Source organism: Argentina silus, assembly GCF_951799395.1.
Source record: "Argentina silus genome assembly, chromosome: X".
NCBI classification, from domain to species: Eukaryota; Metazoa; Chordata; class Actinopteri; order Argentiniformes; family Argentinidae; genus Argentina; species Argentina silus.
The window spans coordinates 15,149,016-15,159,490 of NC_139653.1; the positions used below are offsets into that span (position 1 = coordinate 15,149,016).

General features: G+C 42.6%; 1 protein-coding gene across 1 annotated transcript in view; it reads left to right on the top strand.

Annotated features, from left to right (window-relative positions):
- washc2c (WASH complex subunit 2C) overlaps positions 1-7,095 on the top strand; it is a 13,708-nt gene extending 6,613 nt beyond the window's left edge. Inside the window, exons 17-29 of the mRNA XM_083694595.1 lie at positions 140-232; positions 450-542; positions 722-894; positions 1,802-1,925; positions 2,134-2,553; positions 3,309-3,437; positions 3,619-3,720; positions 3,842-3,925; positions 4,189-4,251; positions 4,801-5,016; positions 5,310-5,957; positions 6,082-6,256; positions 6,412-7,095. Of these exons, the coding sequence (XP_083550721.1) occupies positions 140-232; positions 450-542; positions 722-894; positions 1,802-1,925; positions 2,134-2,553; positions 3,309-3,437; positions 3,619-3,720; positions 3,842-3,925; positions 4,189-4,251; positions 4,801-5,016; positions 5,310-5,957; positions 6,082-6,256; positions 6,412-6,560 (2,469 nt within the window). The 3' untranslated portion in view covers positions 6,561-7,095. The remainder of the gene's footprint in view (positions 1-139; positions 233-449; positions 543-721; positions 895-1,801; positions 1,926-2,133; positions 2,554-3,308; positions 3,438-3,618; positions 3,721-3,841; positions 3,926-4,188; positions 4,252-4,800; positions 5,017-5,309; positions 5,958-6,081; positions 6,257-6,411) is intronic.
- The last annotated feature ends 3,380 nt before the right edge of the window (positions 7,096-10,475 follow it).

Here is a 10,475-nt window from a genome sequence, read left to right on the forward strand (position 1 = left end):
CTGATGGAGCTTCAACTCTTACTCATCGTATCAGTAATACAGATCTACAGGAGCCATAGATGCATTGAAAGGGTGTTCTGTGTGCTGTTTTGCTTCAGAGATAATCTGACTGATATTTCCTTGTCTCTGTGTTCCACAGATATTCCCATCCATCCCTAAGAGTCACTCCAAGCCAGAGCCCAGTAAAGCCAGCAAGGCTGCTCTGTCCATATTCGATGATGAGGAGGATGAGGTGAGGATGTACACTTTACACTATTGGGACGCACCCATGGTCAATGAGTGTCTTTTAAAGGTTATTTTTTGGAGGGGGGCACTCCCACTCGTATTTTTTTCCAGTTTTTATTAGACAGAGACAGTAGAGAAAGACAAAAAGTAAGGAAGAGAGGGTCAGTAGGGCATATGTGTGCACTGTAGGCCGTGGTGTGTAACAACCATCTCTCATCATACAGGATCTGTTTGCATCTGCAACCAAGTCTAAAGCGAAAGCCACCCCGTCTCAAGCCAAGAAGCCTGTCTCCAGCTCCCTATTCAGTGATGATGAGGTAAGGGGAAACTCTGTTCAATTTAGTGTTGGCAGATGTGTAACCATAGGGACCAGATAGGTGTTGCAGTGCTTATGGGGCTACGGGAAGGAGCAAGCTACAGGAACTAGCTTTGTCCTACACATTTCTATGGTACTCCCAACATATGTGATCAACTATGTGTGTTATGTCTTTGTCAGGACCAATGGATGAGCTCCAAACCCAGTGTGAGTAAGACTGAGGCCAAGACTGGAGGAATGAAGCCTAGCGTGAGCGCCCCCTCCAGTTTCCCCAGTGTCAAAACAGCCCAGAAAGACAGCCTGTTCGATCATGGCAATGATGATGACCTGTTTGCTGCTACAAAGGAGTTAAGGTACTATACTGTAGCTTTTTTCATTGTTCCCCATGATGAAATCAGGGAGGGGACAATGGATCAGTCTTTGTCCATTTAAAAAATTATACTGATTGACCCAATTTTGACATCTTGGGTGAATGATGCGTCTCGCCATAGAGATCCAGTGTTAGGAGTATCGATAATAGCGTCTTACATGACTACTGTATAGAGACCATTTGCATAAGTGTAAATGACTAAAAATAATAGATAGATGAAAATATTTCACAGTCAATTAATTGACATCAACCATAATGTTACAGTATAGTACAACAAGACAAGTATATCAATATAAATGTCCTGGGATGCGGCGGTACCTTTTGCCGGAAGTTAACAGAGAGAACAGGGCGCAGCTGGGGTCCCTGATGATCTTCCCGGCCTTCCTCTTGCACCTCTCAGAGTAAATGTCCTGAATGGCAGGTAACTTGCGGCCTGTGATGGACTGGGCCATTTTCACCACCAAACAGTCCATTATCTGACATACCGTCCATGGACCGCTATCACATTTAAATTTCCAAAAAAGGAAACAATTATTAATTGTTTTCATTCTCTTTCTCATTAATCCACAAAATATGTGTTTTGAACAATTGTCACCAATTCACACAAGGAGGGGCATTACATCATTCGTGGGGTACAACAGGTTTCACACACATTAGATGCAACATTGAATAATTGAGAGAAATGGAAAACATACAGGAGAGGTAAGAGAAAGAACATAACAAATACAACACATTTATGTACCAATAGTTTTCCTCCTTAAGCCTTTCTTGTTATGTTCTTACTCATTGTTTGCAGTATGTTTATTAAATGGTATATCAGTAGACATCATGGTCAAATCTGTTGCATTGTTTTGTTGGCATAGAGTCTAACTCGCTCTGTGTTGATGCAGTCAAAAAAAGCCCCAGAGAGTGTCTCTCTTGTTTGAAGACGAGAATGAAGATGATGAAGATAAGGGATCCCTCTTTGGTTTCAAACCAGCCGTCAGCAACAGCACTACGGCCCCTGCCGCTAAGGTAAGCTCAGTAATGTTAGAATAATACTGACCACAAAAGCCAAGGGCAGAAATTGTGACTTCACTTTTTTTAGTTTATTAAATAGCATGTAGTCAAACAAGTTATTGATAAGATAAATATGTACCATAAATTCAGTGTCAAGTTGAAACACATTAGTCAGCTATCTTCTCTCATACTTCTATACCCTGTGCTTTGTGCTGTGCTGCAGGTGTCTGCTGTGGCCTCCCCTGCCCCTTCTCTGTTCGATACAGACAAACCAGAGGAGGTGACAGGGCCTCCATTGGAGGAGAAGCCACCAGGGGAAGAGAGGCCAGCAGTGGGGAGGACTTCTGATGTGCAGTCCCCTTCATCACCACCAGAGGGCAGTGAAACGAAGAAGAAGCCTGTAGGAGCCGTCAGTCTGTTTGGGGGAATCAACGTGCTGGCCAACAAGCAGACCAAGAGCCCATTGGACGAGCCTGACGAGAATGATGATGACGTCCTGTCTAAGGATGGCCCACCCCCTGTAGATAAGGACGCCAACACGCTCAGTCTGTTTGATGAAGACGAGGAGGAAGAAGAGGAAGGGGCGGATTGGACTGCCCCTATCTCAATATCCAGCAAACCAGCTGCCAAAAACACACTAAAGGTTAGTCTGCAAAATAACAAATAATATTGTTATTTTGTCTTTTAGATGGTTAACACAAGTCGTCCCAACGGCAGGTCCATGGGCTCGATGTGACATTATAATAAAATAACTCTGTTGTGAAACCAATGTTCCCCCTCCTTCTCTGACTTTTCCTAAATGTCTGTTTTTAACATAATACTGTTGTTACAATTTCAAAATCACACATAGAAAAACATCTGGAAGCATTTTCATGACTACTATACAAGTCACGTCCTAAGGTGCGATTAACACCTGCTTCCAAAAGCATAAATGGTCCATTTGCACTCCTCACCTCAACTTTACCCTCATTATGGTGAATCGAAACTGACAGTTATGAATGGCTTACTAATTTCAACCGTATTGGCAATATCAGCAATATAGCATAAGAGCAGACAGATTTGTTTGTGGACTTTACATTGCATTGGTGCTTCACATTTGTCCACAGGTTTTTTGTATAGTATTCTATATGCTTCTAGTGTTAATCTACATTTTGGATTCAGTATTGAAGATAAATTCATAACCAAATCATGTCCAAATCCTAAATAAGCTAAATCTTAAATCTTAGCTCAAGTTCAATAATGATCACATTTTACAGAACCAAATAGCGAGCAAGCTTTCAGTTTTGTTTACAGAATGTTGTTCAGAATGTTGTTGTCCAGCTCCTCTGTCATGTTTGGTTGTGTGTAACTCTCTGTCTGTGTCTTGTTGTTGTTGTTGTTGTTGTTGTTATGTGTTAGCCTCCAGAGGTGCGTCCTCGCACCAAGAGCACAGGGGTGTTCCAGGACGAGGAACTGCTTTTCAGTCAGACGCAGCAGAGGGACAACGATCCAGATGTAGACCTCTTCGCCACTTCAGGGACATCTGTGGTCAGTTAAAGGGACAGTCCACCCCAAAATCAAAATGTGTCTGAAAAATGGTATCGTTGAGTTTCCTCTATATTTCATCATGTCCACTGTTGTTTAGGACCGTGTGTGTGTGTGTGTGTGTGTGTGTGTGTGTGTGTGTGTGTGTTGCATCAGCTTATCAACTTGTGTGTTTGTATTGCAGAGCCCCAAACCTAGCTCAGTGAAGTCTACAGCACGCACACTGTTCGCGGATGATGATGAAGATGACCTCTTTGGCTCTGTCAAGCCCAAAACTCTGCCTCCGGTACTATCCTTATGTGATAACATAACCCTAATCTCCTTTCATTCAATTCTGGCCAGCCTGCTTCTGCTCTGGACTTGTATATTCTCAGTCTGTTTCCCTTTTATTTACCGTCCATGTTTAGAAAGTGGCAGAGAAGCCCAGCAAACCCAGTAAAGATGAGTCATCTCCAAAACCTGCAAGCACAGCACCGGCAACAGAGAGTGAGGTAAGTCTTATCCAAGCATATAGATACAGCTCCAAACCAAAGCCCACTTTGTGCCTTTGAATATTAGCACTTTGTAAATTATGTATGTACACATTGTTTGTTCATTTGTTTATGATTGAAGTATGTAGCTGTGTTTGTTTGCCCATTTGTTCATAATTTAAGGATCCAGACATTGTTTCAATCGAGTGTGACAGGAATTATGTCATATGGATACTTGTCTGAGTATGGTTTCTGAATTGGGTTTGTGTTATTCAACTGCACAGAAGCCTGCTGCTACAAGCCCTGTAAAATCTAAAGAGCCCTCGTCACGGATTGGAAAACTTCAAGTAACTTTTTTCAACAAATATTTTTTATATGCGTGTGTATATGTATGTATGTCTTTTTATAGACCTACTCTTTCTGAAAGGGCTTTCAGTCTCCCAACATGTTTTCTCTGCCGGATCTCTTTGAACCTCCTCCTTGAAGCAAAATATGTCTTCTTGTCTTCTTCAGCGGCTGACTTGAAAGCCAAACTTAGATAGCGAAACTGTCCGATGTATTTGGATAATGTTTTGTTATCTGCTTACTGTCAGACCGAAAGCAATTGCTCGTCCTTTCTTGCGAATGCACGAATAGACTTCACTTTGATGTAGTTGTTTTTCAATTTTGTGACTCTTCCTCCATCTAAACTCTTGGGCTCTCACTTTCCTCTCAAATGTATCTACTGCTTGGGGCTAGAATGTGAGACTGCATGAACACAATAAGTGAGTGATTGTGTTATGAAATATGAATCATAATCCTGCATTTTCTGTCATTAGCATGTGTCCTTTACTCTGTCTAAGGAAGGACTCTCTCATAGGAGGCTATAGTCAGTGGTCTGTTCCTCCTCTACGCAGGCCAACCTGGTGATCAACCCTGCCGCCCTCCTGCCTGGTGCCATCCCCCGTATCCCCGGGGGGGTGAGTGTACTTCCTGGCCTGGCCTCAGGCCCCCCATCCACAGGCCCCAGTCCTAGCCCTGTTACCAGCCCAGCAGAGACCCAGCCACCCAGCGATGGAGGAGTGAGCTTCGACGACCCAGCCCTGGTCTCCACTTTACAGAGCACCAACAAGGTGGGTCAAGGCTAGGGAGTGGTGGACATTGCGGCAGGAAGAGTATGAAGGGGTCTAGACAGAAAAGGGAGGGATATGAGAGGGAGAAGGATGGAATATCTTTTGAATGGTGATCCCACTTTTGATCTTCAAATCATAGAAATGCAACATGTAGACCTGATAGACCTCTGTTTTTTACTCTACAAGACAGAGAAGCATTCCTCTCAATTAAATTTTCTCACTGTGCTGTAACCTTTGTGTCCTCCCGGATAAGCCCCAGTTGTAACTCTGTTGTAATCTGTCCCCCTGTGTAGGGCCGTGCCAAAGGCTCCGTTCGCCGCAGGCCTCAGACCAGGGCAGCGAGACAGTTGGCAGTTCAGACCTCAGTGGAGAAGAGAGAGCTCAGCCAAGGAGAGGGTGCTGGTCCCAGCCAGGCTGGACTCAACCCAACAATACCCAGTCCAGCTCTGCCTAACCCAGCCCCAACCACTGCATTACCCTTCTCCATACCATCCCAACCCCTGCTCACTGAAGTGTCCACTAGGCCTTCTGTCCTAACGCTACCAGTGTCCACCACCCCACTTAAGGGAGACTTGGTTAAGGGGAGCAGTAGGGCGAAGGTGCTGCCCTCTCCTGATGAGGATGACCTGTTTGGCTCCGATAACCTCTTTGGGTCCACCCTAGCAACAAAACACACCACACCCTCCCCCAAATCCAAGACTGCAGAGGAGGGGTTGAAGAAAGAGAAAGAGAGAGAAACAGCACCCTCTATCTTTGACGACCATGGTGGTGACCTTTTCCAGAAAGTCAAGCCGAGGTCAGCTAAGAAAGCCAAGGCCTCCTCGTTCCTGGAGGAGGAAGATGATGAAGAGGACATCTTTGGAATGGGAAAGAGCTCCACCCCCACCGCTGTTGTCAGTAAAGACACTGGGATCAACTCTACTAAGCAGGACATTTTCCAGGTAGGCTAATTATTGTTGATATATGAAAATGTTGTCTACCTTATACAGTATGTGTGTGCGTGTTGTTTTTATCAGTTTTACTTGGGTGTTTGCACATGTTGCCTGAGTACATCTGTTTTGCCAGGATGAAGCGGAGCCTTTGCCCTTAGCCCATAAAAAGCATAAAGACAAGTCTCTGGATGCCAGCCTGTTTGATGACAACATTGACATTTTTGCTGACTTGACTCCCACCTCAAAACCAAAAGAGAAGATGTCTAAGAAGAAAGTGGAGACAAAGTCAATATTTGATAATGATATGGGTGAGTAGTTCAGAGAGCCATTAAAATTGACAGCACAGATTTGCATTGTATGTTGTTTTTCAATAACTGTTCCAACTTGCATATTCAAACGCATAACACAACTTAAAGATTTTTCATTCACTAAAATGTTGAATGTCCATGTTTTCTATTCAAAGATGACATCTTCTCGTCAAGCACTGTAAAACCGTTGGCGAAGCCTCCACCTAAATCTAAGAAAACCCCTCCCTCCCTGGACGCCAGTGCAGTGGATGACTCGGGCAACAACACATTTGACGATCCACTCAATGCTCTGGGTGGAATTTGAGTTTCTTTAATAGGAGCTGAACTTGTACAATTGTGCAGAAATCATTTTGTTATTTGAATGACTGAAAAAGTGTAGGAGATATTAACACTGTCCATAGACTATTTATATGAATCCAGTGGTATAACCTCATAAGGAAATCAAAACAAAGGAAAATGTAAGTGATTCTGATTTATTTCCAATGGCATTTACATACTCATCAGATTAATAACAGATAATGTAACAGTTATTAAATGCTGTTTGTCTTTATTTAATTTCCATGGTAGCACTTTATAAGCATAATATTTAGCTGTTACACCTGTAGAAAATGAATAGTAAATGATTCATGTGGTTGGAGCCGTCTGTCTGTCGTTCTGCTTTGCCATCTTGAGATTACATGTCTTCATTGGGTTTTGCCATATCACGGTTATGAAATCAATGTGATTACTCGCTGTCCTACCAACCTGCAAAATGTTTTTCAATTAATATGAAATTGTTACATTTCTTAACTGCCTGTGATGAATGTTTCATTTTTTAAAACTAAAAAGGAAGATATTTTATGAAATGTGTGTGGTGATTTGTCTCTGAAAACAAGTCAATATATCTGCAGCACTTGGTCTATTTCATATTTTGATCATAAATGGTGGTGTTTTGACTATCAATATGAGAGTAGGATGAGGAACACATTCCTTAATATCTCATCTCGGTGTCCTCCCTTTCTCCCTGAAGTGTGGACTTGTTCACTCCCCAACATGGATGTAAAAGCTTATACCAATCCAATGCTTTCAAGTCCATGTGGGAAAGTACACACTTCAGGGAGAAGGATAGCAGACTCATCATAATGTGTTGGCCATCATTGTGATGCATTGATTATAGGACTGTGGATATCTTTTCTAAACATTGAATGCAGTAAGATTCAAATTCAAAGAGGATTTTATGCAACATTTTATTGGATAAAAGCAACACAACAGGAGTCAGTTTTTACATTTCATGAAACATCAATAATGTCACAATTTTACCCATTACATTTATCATTGCTTCATTCATGTAATTTATAGTCATTTGTTTTGTAACAAAAACAACATGTGCAGTGAGAAATTCCTCTTTTTAATCAAATGACAAAATGCTGGCCAGCACATAAGAAAATCCTAGGCTTTCCAAACCAGTAGGCTTCTCTTTTAGCATAAAATTATTTCCCTAGAAGAAGAGTGCTGTTTCAGACACTAATGTCTGGCATTTATGTCCCACTAATTGCCTAACTGCAAATGTAAGATTTTTTGTTTACAAAAAAGGAAAAGAAAAAAAAAAGTAACCTATAACTCGCAAAAACATTTGTCAACTCATGATCACTGACAGAATGAGCTCATCAACAAGCCAAATCAGTCCTTTGGATTTACATGACACATGAGGGTGTTTTCTATAGTTCAATGATGAACAATGACACAAAGACCATGGTTAATGCCTTTTCACTCCACAAGGACAACTGTAACCTCGTCCTTATCATCGATGGCCTGCAAATCATTTTGATTTGACGTGATTCCAAAGGAACCTGTCCGGATCTCCGCAGGAGTGAAAAGCAGCTCTCTGGGGCTGGTGGCTGGCTGTAGCGCTTTACGGCACAGCATATTAAAGGGCCTGTCCTTGGTCTTGGGGTGCTCCTGCAAGCACAGACTGAATACCTTGGCAGGGAGGTGGAGATCCCAATTTTCTGAGCTGTCCTTCAGAAGATCACTCACCATGCTGTCAATCAGGGATGGGGTGACCAGATCCAGGGGGCCAGTTTGTCGATGGAAGTATACAAGGGTGACATCCGTGGTCACTTTCAATTGCTTTCTCAAGGCTCTGTTGATTCTCCTGACAAACTGCTTGCTCAGCCGAGAGAGGATACCAAGAGGGTAGCCAAAGTGAGAGATGATGTCACCGATATTCTGTGCCACTTCCTCAGAGGTGCGTGATCTAAGGGGGTAGGCCTCCACCCATTTGGAGAAGTAATCTGTCACAGTCAGAACATACTTGTTCCCATTCTTTGTCATAGGCATCACTCCCCTGATATCCATACCCAGCCACTCCCATGCCCCTTTGACCTCTGTTGTGAGCTTGCCAGGGGTCATATGATCTTGGAATGCAACATTCTCACTCTCCACATCAGGGGAATCAGCACTTACCCATCGGATACTATGTGGTTTACAGTAATCATTGTGGAAGAACCGTGGAAAGGATTCAATCCTTTGGATGGTTTCATCCACTTCAACAGACCAATTGAAATTAACAATGTAGTCGTCAGACCCGTTGACAACCTTCTGAGCTTCAGTAGAGTATTTTTTTGTCTTGCTTGGCTCTGGTCTCTTTGTGACAGCGGGTTTGGATGTAGTGAAAGCAAGTGTTGATGTGTGTTTGACAACGGGTGTCTGTGTTGTGACAGCAGGGACAGGCCTTGGTTCTGGTGGCACCCCGTCAACATAGCTCTGATATCTTCTACTTCTTTTGTCTATGAATTTGATTTTTTTTCCCCCTGGGAAGGAGAATATGGTTGGAACTGCATTTTTTCTGAGTCGGACACGCAGCCCTGTCCGTTCAATGTATTTTTCTTCAAAGTGACTGGTGCACAGGACCGAAAAGTAGGATGGACTCCAATTTTCCCATTTCATATTTTTTAACCATTGTTTTAGTCTTTTCTCATCCTTCAGTGGGAACCTGTCAACAAAAGACAAACATACAGTTAATGTTAGATTGCAAGCATCACACGGTTTTTTGCTTGGACGTTGAATGTATGGTTATCATACCTTTACATGTATGACATAATATCAATCCATTTATTTGGAAATTGAATAATTTATTTATATTATGGCAAATCTTCCATTAACTTTAATAATGAACGAGGCAGACTAGAAAGCTAGCAATGAAAGCTTATGGCATATTCTAGCTATGTAATTTGTATAGCAAGCAATACTAGGCATATCCCACTTTGGTAGCCCTGGAAGAGCCATAGCTAGCTAGCTAGCTAGAGGTGTGTAGCCTACTGGTTCCCGGTATCTAAACGACAACACACTCTTGTTAGTCGCCGAAATTATTGTTTTAGAGGTACAGTAGCCCCATCTGTGACTAGGATTAATATTTACGTCTGGATGTTGTGTGTATAACCCATCCTTGGATTTTACTGGACGCGCAACATACAAAATATAAATAATGGAGTAGTCACACAGATGGGGCTATAAATTTGGTGGCAAGTTGTGTGACTTGAATAGCTAGCTAACGTTGACACATACTTACCGATGAAATCCCAAGCCTTCGCTGGAATTGTCACTGGATCTAGCACGATTTTTGCAGTTGTAAGCAGAACAAACTGACGGGGTCATTTTAGGTAGCTTGGTGCTAGCCTTGTAGCTTCTAACTAGATTGCTGCCAAACAGAGAGAGGGGACTAGGGGCGCGCGCGATTTGCAACCCAAAGTGTGACGTAGGCAAGCACGTGCAGTAGATCCTGTATTTTCATTTGCAAAAAAAGTGTTTGATGAAAACCGTAAACATCCATTATGATTATGTGATGATTATGTGCTTTCCAACGCAACAGTAACAATGTAAACATTTACAATGGGATGTACGGTCTGACATATTTTTGGTATGACATGCCATTCCCTAACTGACATCGCGTCTGACATCCAGTTGCCATGTTTCATTGGTGAATACATTTAATGAGGCAAGAACTCGATTGTATCATATGATATGAGTATGATAAACCATACAGTCAACACCCTCACTCCTCCCCTTCTCTCCACTCCTCCACCACCGACAGACACCAGAGCGTGCAAATCGAGCAAACACAAACACACATTTTGTCCCGCCTTGGAGAACTTCTCATTGGACTTTCTCTCGATCGACGCATGACGTCATATGGTACCGTTGTTGTCAATCAAGAAATGTCACAATGGGTTGGTTTTGC